General features: G+C 37.3%; 1 protein-coding gene across 2 annotated transcripts in view; it reads right to left on the bottom strand.

Moving 5' to 3' along the window:
• The window catches only part of RANBP3L (RAN binding protein 3 like), a 68,842-nt gene that overhangs the window by 27,102 nt on the left and 21,700 nt on the right, over positions 1–20,040 (bottom strand). Inside the window, exons 3-13 of one of the 2 annotated variants that reach the window (XM_069096145.1) lie at positions 19,092–19,150; positions 18,481–18,517; positions 17,855–17,926; positions 17,296–17,370; positions 10,547–10,618; positions 8,582–8,727; positions 6,376–6,479; positions 4,843–4,927; positions 2,764–2,866; positions 2,191–2,315; positions 842–962 (exon numbers count right to left, since the gene is read on the bottom strand). In XM_069096145.1, coding sequence (XP_068952246.1) covers positions 842–962; positions 2,191–2,315; positions 2,764–2,866; positions 4,843–4,927; positions 6,376–6,479; positions 8,582–8,727; positions 10,547–10,618; positions 17,296–17,370; positions 17,855–17,926; positions 18,481–18,517; positions 19,092–19,150 — 999 coding nt within the window. The remainder of the gene's footprint in view (positions 1–841; positions 963–2,190; positions 2,316–2,763; positions 2,867–4,842; positions 4,928–6,375; positions 6,480–8,581; positions 8,728–10,546; positions 10,619–17,295; positions 17,371–17,854; positions 17,927–18,480; positions 18,518–19,091; positions 19,151–20,040) is intronic. The other variant, XM_069096146.1, reaches the window with a different exon arrangement.

Below are 20,040 nucleotides of genomic sequence, written 5' to 3' on the forward strand. Positions count from 1 at the left end.
GAGAGAGAGAGAGAGAGAGAGAGAGAGAGAGGTGACAAGGTGGGCTCAGTGGTTTAGGAAAATCACTTTAATATCTGGAGGACATATTGTTGGAAAAGGGCAAGACTACATGCCTGGAATGCTTTCCCAACCCCTTCACCCTCTTTTTGGGCTCCCCCCTCCCCCAACTCAAGAAGCCTTAGTTTTCTTTAAAACTTAAGTCAAATTCAGTCACCAGCATGAAACTTTTGCTGATCCCCAAAGCTACTAATATCCTCCCACCCAAAATTACCATGTATTTGTTTTGCATATACTTAAATATATACATATCATTTTTCCTATGTAAGAATGAAGACTCTCTGTGATCAGGGACTGTGTAATTTTCTCTTTGTATCTCTGACACTAAGTACAGTGCCAAACACATAGCAGTTAATAAATGTTAGCACCAAAGATAAGTTGAGTTGGGGAAGAATTTTTTTTTTAGTAAAAACTGAGATTCATAATGGGATCTCTCTAAATAATACAAATTTCTATAATCTATTAGGTAATATTTTGTCCACTAGGTGGCGCAGTGGTTGGAGTGCTGGGTCCGGGGCTAGAAGAAATTAAAAGTCAAATCCAGCTTCTGACAGACGTTCCTGGCTGTGAGCCTGAGCAAGTTATTATTAAAATATACTATTCACACAGATTCTGTTCGTGCAAACCTTTAAGAAATATTTCTCACATAAAGTGAGATCTATATATATTAAAATTTGTATCCCTAAGAAATGTATCAGCCTTTATTTCTAAGTTATATATGTCTGAAATCCTGTTTATCCAGAGAAACATGATTTAGTTAACAAATAAAATGAGTTTTCCATACTTAGCCTTGACTGCAGCATTCCAGAGCTATTATTTGCTGTGTCATTAAGTCTCAAAGTTCCTCTGCCCCTTTCAGTCCATGATTGTGTTGTCTTTTTAAATACAAAGAGTTTACAGTTGATCTAAATCAAATATAAAACAAAGACAACTTGTTATGTAGGTAAATTTGTTCTGAATCAAGTATCTTCTATATACTCACTTTCAAATGGATCTCAATATTATGAAAGATGGGCATCTATGACAACAGAACAGAAATTTAAGATGTGCTATAATAATGGGTAGATGACATAGCTTAGGTAGATGACAACCACTCCACTCTGTCTGAATTAAATGTCAGAAGGTCATGGAGAAGGAAGAAGAGAAGAAAGGGAAAGGAGGAAGTCCTGGGAGAAGAGACTTTGGGATTTGAAAACATTCGAATGGTTGCCTTAAACTTTATTTCATATCCTTGGATTGAGAGTCATTAAACTTGTCAAGCAAATCTGCATAAACATACAAATTAAAACACTCTACATGGCTCAGCATAAGCAGATAAGGGAAATTTTGATTTGGACAAAACGTCAAACAAACTCACTTAGCTGAAAGAATTTTGTCAAAGTAAAAAAAAACAAAAACAGTCGATAGTGCAGAGAGTGTCAGGAGTCAGAAAGATCTGAGTTGAAATTTGGCCTCAGACATTTACTAGCTGTTTGACCCTGGATAAGTCAAATTCCATTTGCCTCAGTTTCCTCATCTGTAAAATGAAGATAATTAATGGCATCTACCTTCTGAGGCAGTTGTGTGGAACAAATGAGATATAATTGTAAAGTGCTTAGCATAGTGCCTAGCACATAGTAAGGGTTATATAAATTCATATTATTATTAATATTATCATTATATCAATGACTATAATTATTAATAATATTAAAATATTGTTATAATATTATCATTGATCCTTATTTTGAATGTAGTCATCTTTTCAATATAGCATTTCATAAATATTATGAAATACAGACATATTTCTTTCAGAACTATTTAATTATAGCACTGATTATAAAAACAGTAACCATTAGGTCTTTTCGTTTTGTTTTGTTTTTTGGTCCCAAGTCAATCAAATCATTGATACATTTGAGTATGTGAGAGGTAGGACCTATTGTAATATAGCTTGCTAGGGTATCTTTTACTTATAGAAACTAATTGTGAATGAGTTCCTTTCCCTTAAGAAGCAAAAATCCAAGTAAAATACTGGCTTAATCTAGTTCAAAGTCAATATCAATTCACAAGTTTTTTCAAGGAAAATTACTGCTGTCCTTCCTCGTCAAAGATGGCCCTCCTGATGGTTATCAGTCATGGGGATATTGACACACTCACCTTTAACACATTATGCTCTTTTTCCTCTCCTGTTATAACTTCAATTTTCTCCAGTATACATTTTGGTGATGGCTTGGAGGAGAATGCAGCTGCTGATTCCTTCAGAGTTGTGTCTTTGCAAGAGCCTATGCCCAAGAGAAAATGAAATTAAATCAACCTCCACACTGTGGTTATATGTCATTCTTAGAAGATGTTCTTTGTTGATATATATTAACGTAAGTATTGTTTTGATCATCAATATCCTGTTTCCAAAACAATCTTACTACTACTAATTAAGCTCAAAGACTGGTTAAGTTTCTAAAGAAAATTTTTCTATATGACATTAATTCAAATGAAATTCAAATTATATTGCATTTAACAATCAAAAAGGGTTAAATATGAATTTTTTATCTACATATGTGTGTTACTTTAAAATGCTTTTTAATCATACATATATATTACTGGTATATTAAGTATATCTAATTTCATTCTAAAATATGATCTATTATTAAAAATATTCATGCATATGTGATCTCACCATAAAGAAAATGTAGAGAGGAGAGAAGAGGAAAAGCAGAGAAGAGGAATCCTTACTTGTCCATGAAAAGTGGAGGGGAAAAGACACAGATGAAGTGAATGGTTTTTCCTTATTATATGGATCTTTTTCTTGGTGAAATTCAATGGATTTTTGTGGACTCTGGAAAACAAGATGCATTCTTTAATACTCAACTAATTGTCCACTAACTCATAAGTTTTTGTTTTTACACATGTACACACACACAGGAATACCATTCCTGGTGAGTAGACATTTATTAATTGTTGTACCATTGATTCCATCTCCTGCAGTCTCCTCTGGGAGCTCACCCCTTCAACCTCATTTACCACCTCTTCTCATTTACTTGCTCTTTCCTCAATGCCTACAAATATGCACAGGACTCTCTCTCTCTCTCCCCTTTTCTTTCTTTCCTTCCTTCTTTCTTTCATTATTTTTTTTGGAGGGTGGAAGGCAGGGCAATTGGGGTTAAATGACTTGCTCAAGGTCACAGGGCTAGTAATCATTAAGTAGCTGAGGTCAGATTTGAACTCAGGTCCTCCTGACTCCAGGAGTGCTCTATTCACTGTGCCACCTAGCTGTCCCTTCTCCATCTTTCTTAAAACAAAAACCTCTCCACTTGCCCCTGCCTGCCATCACCTTAAAGTTCCATTCTGCATCTCTTCTCCCTTTACCAACCAAAATCTCTGCAAGTATCACTTACACTCTTGTGTCTCTTTCCTGCCATCTTCCTCACTTCTCAACTTCTTTCAGTCTGACTGCCAGCTTCTCCCTTGAAACGACACTTTCTAAAGTTATCAACAATCACTTAACCCTTGTCCTATTTCTATATTTTTACATTTTGTCTCAGGAATGAATTCTTTCCTCCTTTTCTATCTTTAAAAAATCCTTTCTTCCTTTTCAGGACCAACCTAGGTACCATTTCCTTTAGGAAGTTTCCTCTGTCTTCATGCACAGGTAAAAGATCTCTCTTTTTACTTAAATTTCCCTTGGAGTTTGAACCTTATACCTCTGTACTTGTCTTTACTTTTCATCATATTGTTGCTATATTTACATTGCCTTGCTTTTGCTAGTTTGTTGTTGCTCCACAGTGTCTTATGTTTAAAATATCAAGGATCTATGACTTCTTAGGCGCCAAGACTGCCTCCACCTTGTTCTTATTGTTGTTCAGTCATTTAGTCATGTCTGACTCTTCATGACCCCGTGAACCACAATATGCCAATACTGTCCATGGGATTTTCTTGGCAAAGATACTGGCGTGGTTTGCCATTTCCTTTGCCAGGTTTCTCCACCTATCCAGTATGTTACTTAGAACTTATTTTTGCAAGTGGCTAAAGGTTTAAACAGGTTAAGTGACTTGCCCCTGGTCCTACTGCTAGTGTCAGTTCTTACACATAGCTGGGGTTTAATAAATGCTTGTAAAATTTAATGTGAAAACTTAAACATTAGTAGATGAAACACTGACTCAGTTGTCAGAGCTTCATGAATTCCAACATACTACCTTTATACAAGTGGGTACTTAATAAAATTTGAACTATCAATCACTAATTTAATTTTTTTTTTTTAGTTTATGCCCAGGAGTAAGACACTCAAAAGTACTGAGCCTGTGTTTTCTATCCTCTAACATTTCAATGGTAATTATAATGGTTTTCATCTCTGTACTTCAACAGAGTATTGTTTTGTGAGGACTCATTAACAAATGATTAAAAAGCAGTTTGCTGATGTTCAGTGCCATTGAAATATGCTAAATAACAATTCTATTACCAATTAAGCATATCTAAGTGTCTTCAGTCCTGCTGAGATTTACCCCCCCCATCATCCAATTGTGCCTTGATTAACACATGCCAAAGCACTTATATAACAGTATTACAACTGTAATATATTGTAATTATGCAGCTTCTTTCCTCTGAGGTTTCCAAGCTATTATCCTAATAACTAGAACATGCTTCCCATGAGGTTCCTTTTGTTCAAAAGGGAAAAAAGCATATCATTTCATCCAACAGAGCTAAAAAAAGTACATTCGAATTTAACTATTGTTTTGATGATGTTGCTATTAGAAGCACTAAAGTGAACATTTTTCTTATAAGTGATAATTGAATTCTTTGACTATAAAATCTTACCAAAACTCTCTCATTCATGTTTTCTCCAAAAATGAAATTGGAACTATGGCTTTGTAAAAAATGTCTGTCTTCATTTGGTTGACTTCTGAGGAAAGGAAGAATTTTTTAAGTATTATTTTTCAACATGTGATGATATTGACCATTCCAAATATTTTTTTTTAAAAAACCAGATGAAAAGACTAGATGACAATAGAAATTAAAACTGAAAACAATCTATGTTACAAATTCAAAACACACTATAGTTACTTTTGGATGATAGGTGATAATGGAAGGGTGACAAAAAGCAAAACTGTTGTGGATATCTTGAAGCCTCTCACCTCTTCATTTTCTCCTCACTATTTAGCTCTTCCTCCATTTCCACCCCCCAGGAAGCCAGCATTGTTTCCTACAAAGCCCCCTAAATCTAAAGCCAAGGCTCTGATAAGTCAATAATTCTTGATAGAAAATTTACCTAATATCTTACCCCTAGAAAGAATATATGTGTTTTTAAGAAACACCTGCAGAGACAGGGAGCCAAATGGATTAAATTTCTGAAAGTAGAATTTCAGCACCTGGGCCAGCGGAAATTTTTGAGTTGAGGTGGGTGAAAGGAAGGAAAGATATTCCCAGTTTATTCAAATCATACCTGTAGATACTAACAATAATTCATATTCATATAGCAGAAGGTTTTCTTAACAACACTGTGAAGTAGATAGTATAAATATTATCCCCATTTTATAGATGAGGAAACACAATGACTTATCCATGGTCACATAAGTACTGCAATGGTACTCATAATAGCTCATGCTTATGCAACACTTCAGGGTTTGCAGAGCACTTTATACATAATATCTCATTTGGTATTCATAACATGTGAGACATGTGTGAGTAAAATATGATGCTACTAGTCTTGTGACCTTGGGCAAGTCACTTAATCCCAAATGCCATGCCTTTCCCCCCTCCAAAAAACAAAATAAAATAAAATCTGATGCTATCTTACAGATGAGGAATCTCAGAGAGGTTAAGTGACTTGCTCCTGTTCACACAACAAGACCTAGGTTTCCTATCATAGCATGCCTATAGCTCAATGAAATCTCTAGCTTGATTTGCTCTGCCTTGACATCAAACATTTCATTAGATAATTCAGAAAAATAATTACTCTGTTTTCTTTCCCATCCTCTTTTCTCTGCCAGTGTCTTGTAAAAGTAAGGCAATAACAAGGAAGCAGGAAAGAAAAAGAAAAAGCAGGAAAGAAAAAATTATCAATAATCTGGATAATCCATTCCAAAATATATCAGGGTATAAGTATTATTTTGGTAGCTCAAAGTCCAAACTAAGCCAAAACAAAATAAATAGGATAGTGTACAGTCAACCATCAAAAATCCTTTCAGAAGCATGTGAAATATAAACACACGCATACAGATACAATGTAGTAATCTTAACAATCTATCTTTGTAATCTTTATTCTTTTCCATGAAGTTAGAAAATAAGGGAAATTGGAGCAAAAACACCAGAAATTACTATTTAATTGCTCTGCTTCCTTTATTAACTCACCTTACTGGGGTAGGACTTAAAAGGTGTGAGCTAGTAGATGATTTGACCAAGATGAGAGTACTTGCTGAATTCTCACTCTGCATATGAGGATTCTCTTCAGAAAGCTGAAAGAAAAAAAATGCTACTCAGAAAAAACTTCATGTTAACACTACTTCAGAAAGGGAACTAGAAATTAACTAGGATTTAACTTTTTAAAACTTCTTAACTGGTTAATTTTTGCCTGCTTCATGCTCAAGTGTAGTAAAAAATTTCACATAACCTAGTCAATTAGTCAGTTAGCTGGGGGAAAGACTTAAAGTTATAGGAACTTCTTTGACTTTTAATCTTTAATTCAGTTAACTCCTATACCTGAGTCAGTAATGTGATACAAAGTATCATCTTTAATGTCATTTCAATGGATAAAATGCACCAGTTTTTCATGTTGAAAAAGATGTGGAGGTGCCAAGGACTGGTGGTTAGAGCTCTCTTTTCTGAGTGTTCAGTAGATGTGGATACAGCACCCACATAAGTAGTGGGTAGACTGAATCTCCACATCTTCCTTGAGACTGCTTCCCAGGATGAGGACCATGGGGGAAGGACCTGTGGTTTTAGTGGTTGTATCCCAAGGCTCTCAATTTTACATATCCATTGATGATAGTTGGTCAGAAGTTTGTGCTGTTGAGGAAGGTAGGTCCTCCATAGGGCTTGCTCCCCTCAGTGATGAGTGCAGGACTTGGAGGCAGGGCTGGTAGTCAGAGGGGCAAGCCTAATCCCAAAGCTCATGGGTTGAGTGTCCTGGGTTATCTTTATTGGGTTCTGAGGGGAGGTGGTCATTTTGGTAGTGGTGGTGGTTTAACCAGTGTGGCATGTACAGCCTCTTGTATCTCTTTCAGAGACCTTTCCTGCTACAGCTAAGTTGACTTGCCTGCCCTATAGCAGCAACATTGGCAGCACCATTATAGTCATCTAAATTGCTCAGAAACCCGTCTTCGGCTTTACTGGAAACCTTTTTTACTCTTTTAGCAAGTTAATCCTAATGTGTAAATATACAAATGTGAATATATTTACATAGCATCATTAAAATTTGAGCTGAAAGGCTCTGTAAATCACCAAATTCAACCCTTCCCTCATTTCACAGACAAAGAACCTGAAGTCCAAATGGGTCAAGTGATTTGCCCAAAGTCCAAAGCTAGCACTACGTCAGAACCAGGATTAATACTAAGTTAACTAAACTTTCATTGAATTAATGAAACTGACTATTTTTGTTTCGGTGCTAACACCTTCATAGTGTTGCTCCCTGTGAATGAAAGAAAACTCATTTATTATGTGTTTATTATATGTAAAGCACGATAACAAGGAGGTGTGAAAGGGAAATAATAGCATTCAACCAATCCTCAACAGTTTAAATGGAAACAGACTTCTTGACTAGTATCAAACCTCTAACAGGGCCCCTTCCTCCCTTTTTAGTTTTCTTACACCATATTACTTTTCTCAGACTCTGAGATCTAACACATATCGTTCTGTCTCCCAACTGTGCATTTTCCCTGACTTGTCCCCTGGGGCGTAGAATGCTCTCCCTCCTCATCTCTGCCTCTTTGCTTTAAGTCCTAGCCAAAATTTTCATGATGAAGAAGCCTTTCCTGATATCCTTGAAGGCTAGTATTTCCTTCTGAGATTATTTGCAATTTTCCAATCTATATTTTGTTTGTACATAGTCATTTACATTTAGTTGTTTTCTCTTTAGATTGTGAGCTTTTAAAAACTAGGACTATCTTTTGCCTTTCTTCAAATTCCAGAGCTTAGCACAGAGCCTGGTGCATAGTGATTAGTGCAATAGATGCTTGCAGATTCAACATGGACTCAGAGGGCCCAAAGGCAAAACTGTAAGGTAAGCACCAAAGCCCATTCCCAGGAGCTCTCAGGATGTCCCCACCTTCTTCTCAAGGTTCACCCCATCCTAGCTGTGACATTTTATTACCGGAACTCCTTGATTTGATACTTCTTTACCTCATTCCACCATTGCTTCAAAGTTCTCCCTAGGTGACAGTGAGTGGGGAAGGGACAAACTAAACCTTCCTAGCATACAAACTATGCCTAATGCAGTTCCAATAGAAACAGAGAACATTATTTGGACTCAATTAAGATAACCGCAAAAAGATCCCTGCAGCGATTCAATTTAATTCAACTTGACATGCGTTTATTATCTTACAGAGGTTATTTTTCTTACCTCAGTTTTTGCCTTTTCACTAGTCTTGTAAAATTCCATAGCCTTGGCATGCTCAAATGCATTCCTTTCTACACATCTCTGAGACTGAGGTGGTTGCAAAATGGCAGGTCTTAGAATGGGACATTGTTGACTTCGCTCCCAAGGGCCTTAAAAATACAGAACAGAAGTTTAAGTACAGTGTTTTATTTTTCCAGTCAGAATTTTATTTGGAAACATCACTGTGAGCCCTGGCCCCCGTGCTACACAGCACCACTGGAAACACATGTTCAACATGTTTCCAAATCATACAATTCTTACTAATACCAGGACACTACAGCAATCTTGAATTTCAAATTATCACATCCAAGGAATTCTCAGCACTTGACATTTAACCCCACAGTGCAATAATCTACCTATATTCAAGATTAATACATAGCATGGGAAATTGAAAATTCTTGCTCCATAAACGTTATGAACATGTCAAATCTTTATAAATACACATCCAGTGAAGAGAAAAATGACAATCTAATTCATCTTTATACACAGAGTACTAACGAACGGCAAATGGGCAGGGAGATTGCACGGCTGCCTGGACAATCCCAGGAGGCCTCAGCCCCAGTCAGGCCCAGTTCAGGAACCACCCAATCCGGTGAGGTGCGACACAGACAGAAGAGTCACTAAGACATTGCGCATTTACAAGACCAACTACCGACTGGATAACTGCACCACCAGGTGTCAGGCCATTCGTTCTGGAGCGAATTGGGAGGGATGGAGGTGGTTCAAGACTGTCTTTACATCATACTCTGTGGCTGAAGGGGTGAGTGGAGGGAGGGGGAGGTGGGGCACTGGAAAGAAAGGTAAAAGAGGGTCTACTTTGTAGAGAGAATGAGGGCCACAATCAGGTCGTACAGCCCAAGCACCTCAGCGAAGATCAGAATCAGGATCATCCCCACAAACAGTTGGGGCTGCTGCGCTGTCCCCTGAACACCAGCATCACCTACAATGCCAATGGCAAAGCCAGCTTCCAGCCTGCTCAGGCCCACGCTGAGGCCTGCTCCCACCTGAAGGAAGCTCTTGAACAGGGTGATTCCCGGTGTTAGAGAATTGCCAATGAGAAGAACAGCCACCACCAGACCATAGATATTGATGATACCAGCCATGACGATGGGAATGATTGACTTCATGATCATCTCAGGTCGCATGACTGACATGGCTGCAATACCAGTGCCACTTTTTGCTGTGCCATAAGCTGCACCAAGAGCGCTGAAGACCCATGTCTGCACGGGTTCGGTAGGCCGGAAGGAGAATGGGGCGAGGGGAGAGAGGCAAGGGCATGGGACTGGGTAGTGGGTAAAGGACTGGAGGGCAGGTAGGCGGGTGGGACAACGTGAATTCGAGAGACACCGGCCTAAGTACAGTTTTGAAACAAAATATTCTCATCAGTTTGGTGGCCAGTAAAAGGCAAGCCTTCTCCAGGAAAGAAATGGTTGAGACAAGTCCATTTAATCCCGATTCACTTCTTTCTCTATCTAGAAGTCAAAATAGAACAAAACAAAAATACCCCCAGTATGAAGGGTTAGGGATTTATTCCATAACAAGTACACTCTGCTCATCTAACACTTGACAACAAGGGAAGGAGCTGGGTCAGCTAGAGTTATCTTTCATTCTGTTTCACTAAGATACAGTCAATAAAAACCTTCAAAGCACATTAAGCTATGATGGTGGCTACACAAAAGGTGGGGTGAGGGGTAGTAGACAAAGAGCTAGTCTTAGAATTAGGAAAATATAGGTTTAAGTCCCACTTCTAACCCACACTGGCAGAGTGACCAAGGCAAAGTCATTTACCCTTTCAGTACCCCAGGTAACTCTCCAAAACTATAAGTTATATAGTCTTGCAGAAGTAAAGATATTTGACACATTAGAGCTCCTCTAGGTGGATGAACTTATAAGTCCCAACCAAATAATAAAGCCAAAGTGGCTACCTACCTTTTTCTGCCCTGGCAATGCCAACATTCCATTGTGAAGCAGTTGTGGTCATGAAAACATTATTTTTCTTAACTGTAAAATAAATATTTAGAACACATTTAAGTTTCTTTGATGACTTAAAAAAACAAAGAAATATAATCGATTATGTATATAACCTATTATGTCAGTCATTTTTTTCAATTGTTTGACTCTCATTCAGGGTTTTCTTGGCAAAGATACTGGTGGTTTGCCATTTCCTTCTCTAATTCATTTTACAGATTAGGGAACTGAGGCAAATAGGGTTAAGTGACTTGTCCTGGGGTCACACAGTTAGTAAATGTCTGAGGCAATTTGAACTAATGAAGATGAATCTTCCTAATACCAGGACCAGGACTCTATCCACTTTATCACCTAGCTACCCTAACCTTAAACTATACCATTACCCCAATAAACACACATGAACGCTATTTATACTTTTTTAGCCCCAGGGAAAAGATGTTGAATTTGGAATCAGAAGATGGATTGGAAACTTAGCTCTGCCACTGATAAGCTGTGCATCATTTTCCCTTTCTAGGTGTCATTTCCTTAGCTATGAGACAACAAACAAGGCTGAACTATGATCTCTAAGAAGACCCCTAGGTCTAGATCTGTAAGACTATTACCTGAAAATGAATTTCTACATGCAATATATCAGGCAGCTTGGTGTGATGGAAAGAGCCCTAGCTGGAGTCAGAGAATATCAAGCTTTGAATCCTACCTCTGATTCTCAACTAGCCGGGTGATCATTTAAATTCTCTGAAATTCAGTTTCTTCATCTGTAACATAGAGTGACCAGTAATAATAGATATCACTTATATAGTGCTTTCAAGTTTGCAAAGCTTTATGAATGTTTCATCCTCATAACAACCCTTGGAGGCAGGTACTATTATTATCCCCCATGATACAGATAAGGAAACTGAGGCAGCAACATTTAAATAACTTTTACACTGTTATACAAGGAGTGTCCTAGGGTCAGATTTAACACTCTATCCACTTCACTACCTGATTGTTTCTAATGATTTTAAGTACCCACCAGATAAGGTTGTTGAGGGAAACAAAATAGATAATGTATGTAAAAAACTTTGTAAATCTTCATGTGTTGTATATTGTTGCTGTTGTTCAGTCATTTCAGTCCTGTGCGACTCTTCATGACCCCATTTGGGGTTTTCTTGGCAGAAATACTGGAATGGTTTGCCATTTCCTTCTCCAGCTCGTTTTACAGATGAGGAAACTGAGGCAAACAGGGTTAAGTGACTTTCCCAGGGTTACACGGCTAATAAGTATCTGGGGCCACAGTTGAACTCAGAAAGAGGAGTCTCCCTAACCCTAGGCAGGCACTCTGTCCATTGTACTGCACAGTTGCCTTAGTGTGTCATACAGGTTTATTGTTAACCACTTTCTTTGTAACCCTTTTAAATTTCCATTTATTTTATATCCTCTTCCCCTTAGAAGATGAACTACTTGAGAGCAGAGAATGTTTCTTTTTTGTTTGTTTTTGTATTTTTATCACTTAGCAAAGTGCTTATTGATCTCCATTTTCCCCTTTCTGTTTAATAGTAGTCATTATGGATACTGTTTCTGCTTGCTTTCCTTCATGTTATTTTATATAAATCTTTATAAATGTCTCTATATTCTATTATTTTAGTGGAATCACAATATTCCCTTACATTGAGTATTTAAAGCATTGTTTATCTGTGAGAATATAGATTTGCTTGCCAGTTTCTGCCCTGGGGGGGGGGGGGGGGTCTAGCTGTTCTGGGGTACTCTCACCAATAGATGTCGCTATTGGCATTGAAAGAACAGATAGGCAGGCTGACTGTTGCTTAGGTTAGTTTCTGTCATTTTGTTACCATCCGAGATAAAGCTAGAAAGTCCTTGGATAATCGCAAACACAGGCTCTCCTGGGGGAGAGGAGAGAGAAGAAAGAATATACATATACTATGGAAAATCCTAGATTATGAGGTATCTGGTCTGAATGGACAACTAAGTCTCTGTAACATTGTGAATAGCAAGACCTTTTGTGCTGCACTGTTAGGTGAATGATCCATGAATCCACAGAAACCGTTTCTTTTTACGCTATCATGTGCTAGCATAACAATTCCCCAGACCTGAAATACTCTTCCTCCTTCTCTCTGCCTCCTGCCTTCTCCCATGGTTTCCTTCAAGCCCCAGTTAAAGTCCTACCTTCTATAAGAAACCTTTCCTGGTCCATGTCATTGCCTTTCCTTGATTATCTATTTTATCTTGTATGTAGCTCGTTTAAACATCGATATTTGATGATGTCTCTTCCATTGGAGTGTGAGCTCCGTAATATCAGAGGCTGTCTTTTATCTTTCTTTGCATCCACAGAGTCTGGCTTATACTTAATACATGTTACTGAATTAATTGACAATACTTTGGTGAATCCACTAATTCATTGACAACAAACAGAACTCATGTTATGTAGAAGATGGATCAGAGAGGGAAAAATACGAGGCAGAGACCAATTAGGAGGCTATTTCAGTAGTTTAGGTGAGGTGATAATGGAATAGGATCATGACTGGGTAGAGAAAAGGGGACAGATGGGAGACATATAAGAATGTGTCAACTGCTTAGATATATAGGGTGAAGAAGGAATTGAGGATGACAGAGGTTGTGAATCTGGGTAACTAAAAGAATGGTGGTGCCCTTAATCTAAAGAGGAAAATTAGGAAAAGGGGTAAGGTTTTATTTGGGGGGAATACTGAGTTTTGAATCCCTACTTTTCTCTAAAATTCAGTTCAATTACCACCTCCTACATTAGGCCTGTCCTGAGCTCTTTCAGATGTTAGTGCTGCCATCCCCCTTAAAAATCACTTTGTATATATTCCATACACACACACACCCATACACATTCTCTCTCTCTCTCTCTCTCTCTCTCTCTCTCTCTCTCTCTCTCTCTCTCTCTCTCTCTCTCACACTCTCACACACACACACACACACACACACCCACACACACACAATCACACTGCTTCTCCCAAGGGAATGTAAGCTCTTTGAAGGCAGGGACTAAATTTGACTTTGTGTCTTTTACCCCCCAGCACAGTACCTGGAATGTAGCAGGTAAATGTTTATGTGCTTGCTTGAAAGTAACACTGTCATTCACATAGTATTTTAAGATTTACAAAGTGCTTTTCACCCATCATCTCACTAGCTCTTCACAACAACCTTGTGATGTACACACACAAGTGTTATCCCTGTTTTACAGACAAGTACATTGAGAAAACTGAAGAGCAAGCAGGCTAAGTGACATGCCCTTGTTCATGCAGCTAATAAGAGTTGGAGACTCATCTGGGGCTGGTGTTTCTGAATTCCAAATCTAGCACACTATCCACTATATCAAGTTGTCTGACTCCTTCCACTGGAGGAACAAAACACATACAGACCTTCTCATGTTTTTTAATTCTTGGTGGCACAGTAGAAAGCTTGAATCAGAAAGACCCAAGTTCAAATCCCACTCGCAACTCTTAATAGTTGTATGACCTTGGGCGAGTCACTTAACCTCTATTTGCCTCAGTTTCCTCAACTAGCTGGCTCCCAGAGGAACCAATGAAATTATATCTATAAAGTGCTTAACACAGTGCTTGCCCCATAGTCGGCACTATATAAATGCTTATTCCCTCCCCTGCCTCTCTTTCTTCCTCCCATAAGTCTCCTACAGAGGATCTACGTAATACACTGGAGGCTTTCAGATTCAATTATTATACTTTTAAAATAATAATATAACCTTTTAACTCTTCAAAAAGAATGTAGGATGGGTTGTTTCTATTATTTTAAATAGATTTCCACATGTGAAAAATGCAAGCAATATCAAGTACCCTGTAGGCTCATAGTTCTCAAAGTTTTGACCTCAGGGCCCTCTTAAGCACTCCAATTGTTTATGTGGGTTATATCTATTGATAACATATTAGAAATTAAAACTGATAAAACTGTAAAATGTTTATTAATTCATTTAAAATAACAATAAACTCATTACATGTTAGCATAAATATTTTGATGAAAAATGATTATTTTCCCCCCAAAATGAGAATAGCTTTTACATATTTTTGCAAATCTGTTTAATGTCTGCTTAATAGAAGACAATGAGATTTTCATATCTCCTTCTGTATTCAATCTGTTTAGATATCTTGTTCTGAATGAAGTATATGAAGAAAATCCATCCTCATATAGATACGAGGTTAGAAAAGGGAGGATTTTAATAGTCAAATAATATTTAGCATTATTATAAAAATAATCTTGATCTTGATGACCCACTGAATAGGTCTTGGGAACCGTTGGGGGGAGGGGTCTACTGACCACACCTTGAGTACTTATGCTATAGGCATTTCTATTCATTAATGGAAAAGTATGGAATTGATTTGAATTATGGAAGAAAATATGAACTGAGTCCTCTAAGTATAAGCAAGCTTAATTAAATGGAGGGGTGGGAAGAGAATAGTTCATCAGTTTGCTTTGACAGTGCTAGTTCCTCCAATTTAAGATTTAGAAAAATAGCTCTTACTACTGAGTGTATATAGGTCTGAGCATACCCACATTCTGTTGTTCATTTCTCCCAAGAGCTTGAAACTTTTCTTCTTAGTACAACAACAACAAAAAACTACTACTAGTACTACTATGACTACCAGTAATACTAGTACTACTACTACCAGTACTACTACTAGCAACAACTTTTCCCCTAGTACTAATATCCTTTTCTAATGCTTGTACCTTGCCAATCACAGAGTAGGCAGTGTAGGGTTGTAAAAAGTGTATGTGACCTGGAAATCAAGAAAAACCTGTTTCATAAATCTTCATTCTAATATTTACTTACTAGATATGAATCTGGGCAAATCATTTATGCGCTCTGAGCTTCAGTTTCCCTGTATATAAAGTGGAAATAATATTTGTAATACCTACATGACAGTGTTGTTGCAAGGATGAAAGGAGATAATGTGAATTGCTTTGTAAACTTTGAGTTTTTACTTAGATTAATAGTCTTTTGAGTAGGCAAAATTCTATCTCATTGGAACCTAGCATATCATTAGTGATCAGTAATGCCAACAGGGTCATAAAGAATAGGGATTTCATTTGTTTTACTACATTTATAGTTCCTAGAGTTGATTCACATTTTTAAAACAGGGTACATGCTTTTTTCTTATTTGGAAAGATTGATTTTTGTAGTATGTATCATATAGAGCAGACTATCTTTTAATTAGGGAAGCTAGGTGGTATAGTGGATAGAGTGCTGGTCCTAGAATCAGATTCATCTTCATGAGTTCAAATCTGACATTGGACACTTATGAGCTGTGTGACCCTGGGCAAGTCACTTAACCCTATTTGCCTCAGTTTCTTTATCTGTAAAATGAGCTGGAGAAGGAAATGGCAAACCACTCTAGTTTCTCTACCAAGAAAACCCCAAATGGGGTCACAAAGAATCTGATGCCACCAAAAAACAACGGAATATCAAAAAATCTTTTAAAAGTAATACAATTGCTTTTACTATTTGACAGCAGTAAAATCTTAGGATCCCGTGACTCTGAAATCATAGAAGACCTGGAAAGCACCTCAGAGGCCACCTAGTCCAACTCTTTCATTTTACAGATGAGAAAACTGGGGCCTAGAAGGTTAAGTAACTTGTCCAAGGCTTTTAAATAAAACATCAGACCTGGAATTTGAATCCATTTCCTCAGAGGCCAGAATCTACAAGTAATAATTTAAATACAACTAGCAACATCTGAATAGTATAAATATTCTATTTTAAATATTTTTAGCCATCTATTATGTGCAAGATGCTGTGCTAGTCCCTTGAGACAGGAATTAAAAAATGAAATGGTCCCTACATTCAAAGAGTTCATATTCTACTGGGGCAGGGATGTTTCAGATATTCTGATTCAATTTGGTACTGGTTCAATTCAAAAGTCTTTTTTTTTTTTTTACTTTTTGGAGGGGGAGGAGGAAGGGTAATTGGGATTAAGTGGTAAGTATTAAGTGTCTGAGGCTGGATTTGAATTCGGGTCCTCCAGGGCCAGTGCTCTATTCACTACACCACCCAGCCACCCCACCAAAAATCATTTATTAAGTGTCTACTATCCTTAGGAACAGACAGGGATACAAAAACAAAAGGATGAGTAAATTCAAGGTAACTGAAGGCAGGGTGAGAATGTTAACACCTGAAGGAATCAGAAAAAGTATCTGGCCTGAACCAAAGAAGTTAGGTTTCCCTTTAGGTGATGGTCAAGGGGCAAAACATTCCAGGCTTGACAGAAACTCTATGTGAAAGGAAATGGAATGCAGATAAACCATTTTAATGAAACAATTCAACATTAATTCAGAATAAATGGAAGAGTGCTGTTCGAGTAAGTGAAAAATTCCAGCTTGCTATATATTATAAAAGTACAGTTTAATTACTATTGGGCAATGCACACATTATCATTCAAGTAAGTGGGTACTAATAAGTGAAATACATTTATATTACATAAAACTTCAGCATACATAGAAATGTCCTTGACAAATTGTAGATTTTTGTTAAAAATGATATGTGTTTAAATTAGTATAGTCTAAATTCACAAAGTTTTACTGTGTATAACATTTTAATTTGGCTTCCATTTAATTTGACAAGTCATAAAAATATTTAAAATACATTAGTAGGTGAAAATGAAGAAGTGAGAGCCAGTTTTTTACAATGTTTGCTATTCACGTTAGACTCTCAGGTTAGAAACTTCAAAAGCTATTACCTGGCTGGGAGGGGGGAAATGTAGGAAGGACAGTGAAGGAAGATGATCTCATTCGTTTTTGGGAGGGTGCTGATTCTGAAAAGATATTTCAAAATAAGTTAATTGGCATATTGTAAGGTGTTTTTTTTTCAGGTGGGTGGGGGAAAATATATATATTTCACACAGTTAAGAAGATATAGAGAGAAAATGAACATACTTCTTTTGAAGTTATTGACAGTTCAGTAGCTAATAAAATTCTTAGAATAAAACGTCATTATTAAATGGTCAACTTTAAAATAAGTTATTCTAACTGGAAATTTTCTATTTTTTCTCCATTTAATGTGAATCGGAAGAGGTTGGGGACTATGAGTGTGGTACATTGCATATGCTGTGAGATTCAGTTGATGGGTTGGTTAGTTTTGGTAAACAGCTCTCTCTCATTCTTGTGAGTTATGGCTTACTGGGGAAGGGAGGCAGAGGGATGGGTTGATAAATAAACATAGTATAAAAAGAAAAGATAGCAATCAAAACCAAAACTTTATTTGGAAAGAAAAAGAATGAGTAGAAGTCAAGACCCTACCTTGCTTGGTATCTGCCATGTGGAAAGTGAAAGATGAAGATCGGGTACGCTTTCTTGAAGAGCCAGGGAGTCCTGGGAGAAATGCAATGTGAAGAAGTAAACTCAATGGAACCTTTCTCCAGAAAATTAAAGCCTCCTTAACCACGTTGTGGATTAGATACTAAGCATCATCTGTTTTATAAACATTATTCAACAGTACTGTTGCTCAAGATACTTGAAGTATAATTTTAAATTGTGCAACACTGATGGCAACAGCTGGGACATTATAAACTACAGGCACATCAAGTATGGCTGTAGGAGATTCATTATGAAATAGTCTCAGTTTCATCAAAAGATATCATGATGAACCTGAGGGGAAAGGAGACTGACATCTCTCTGCAGGTAGTGCATTCGCAAGGTAGAGTGGGAGTAGCTTTATAAAGTTGGCAGGGTCTCATATCCGCCATCTTTCCATGGACAAATGAACAGGGAAAAAAATGTATCATCTTTAACACAAATGACAATACTAGAGATATATAATTCATAAATAGGAAACAATTCATTATTAATATGATAGAGGTGCACCAACATGTTATATTTGTTCCCTGTATAGTGAGATTTTAGAAGTTCAGGATATAGCTTATTACCATGTTCTACTTTGTCAATAGTGTCTTCAGCTGGCCTCTGGAAAGAAACAAAGATGCCTGTGAGATCTGGACTTTTGATTTTTCTAGTTCAGTTGTGAATCTTTTCACTATGTAGAAATCACCCAAAGACATACAGTTTGAAGCAAAATAAAGTAAAGGATTAATACAAAGCAGCTCTTTGCCCTCCCCCCCATACCCGCTTACACAAGTGACAGCTTACAAAGTTAGGAGTTTGCATACAAGTTTTATGGCTCCCGGATTCATTATCCAAAGGAGGACTGCCCCCTCCCTCCACCAAAGAACAACCAAACAGAAACAGTAGCAAAATGGGATTATTCCTTATTAATAACAGTTTCTCAAAGTAGATGAGTTGAGTGTGATATTGAGAGAGATGTAACAACATTAAGCACCTTTGAAATCACTGAAATATGTCTAGGGATCTTTTATCTTAGTTTAAAGGACAATACTGAAGAGATGAAGAACAGATCTAGACTACTAATACCTTTGCAAGGAAATAGACCAGTAGAGAGGGAGGGAGAAGTTGAAAGGGAGGGAAAAGATGGAGGGAGAGGAGGAAGAAAGAGAAGGAAAATATTTTATTAAGAGTTTACCTTAAAAGCCTGATCTCTGTTTTCAAAAACAAACACTGGCTGAGCAATAACATTTTTTTCTGGAAAATAAAAAGAATATGAAAAAAATATATACAAAGTTCAAACTCCTCTTTTTTTTAAAATTCACATTTCTATTTATTTATTTGTTTGTTTGTTTATTTATTTATTTATTCATTCATTCATTCATTTATTTATTTATTTTCGTTTTCAACATTCACTTCCACAAGATCAAACTCCTCTTAACAACTGAAAACATTCAAAGAAATATTTGCATAGAATTCTATCTTCTCTGCCACCCCCCCCCCCCAATAAAGACCTACAGAATCTCGGAATGTCAGAGCAGAAGAGGAAAACTAAGGTTCAGAGAGGTACAATGACTTGCCTTGTCATCTGTCTAATTAGTGACAGAGTCAGCAATGGAACCCAAGTGTTTGCTCCTTGTTTTGCTAATGATCAGAAGGTTACTTGTGTAACCAAGTCACATAGGAACTCAGCCTCCATTTCCACAAGTGTAAATGGGGTTACCAACAATATTTGCACTACCTTCCTCACAGGGTGGTAAAAGGGCCAAAGTGGGGGTAAAGTGTGATTTCCTCCAAGCAATTTTTCTGTAAAACACTACAAAACAGGTTCTATTATTATTCCTTCACAATTTTATTGACAAGGCAACATGTTGCATACCAAGTCTCAAACCTCCACACCCCATTCCTCATTAATTTATAACACTCCTTTTTTGTTTGTTTTTATATATTAGACATAGTTTCCTCTCATATATTATTTAGGAAGCCACTCCTGATCAAACCTGGTCTCTAAGGGGAATTTCATTTGAGTGTGTCTGGGAAATGTGAACCCCAGGGGCTGGCTGAGGTTTCAGGGGATTTGCAGAAGCTGAGGGTGTGTTCATGATTCTGTCTTCCAGCCATGCAGAAAAAAGGAGGGATCTGGAGGA

This window comes from Petaurus breviceps, unplaced genomic scaffold, assembly GCF_028583685.1.
Source record: "Petaurus breviceps papuanus isolate PSGF00001 unplaced genomic scaffold, PetGlider_PUasm1.0 229, whole genome shotgun sequence".
NCBI lineage: Eukaryota > Metazoa > Chordata > Mammalia > Diprotodontia > Petauridae > Petaurus > Petaurus breviceps.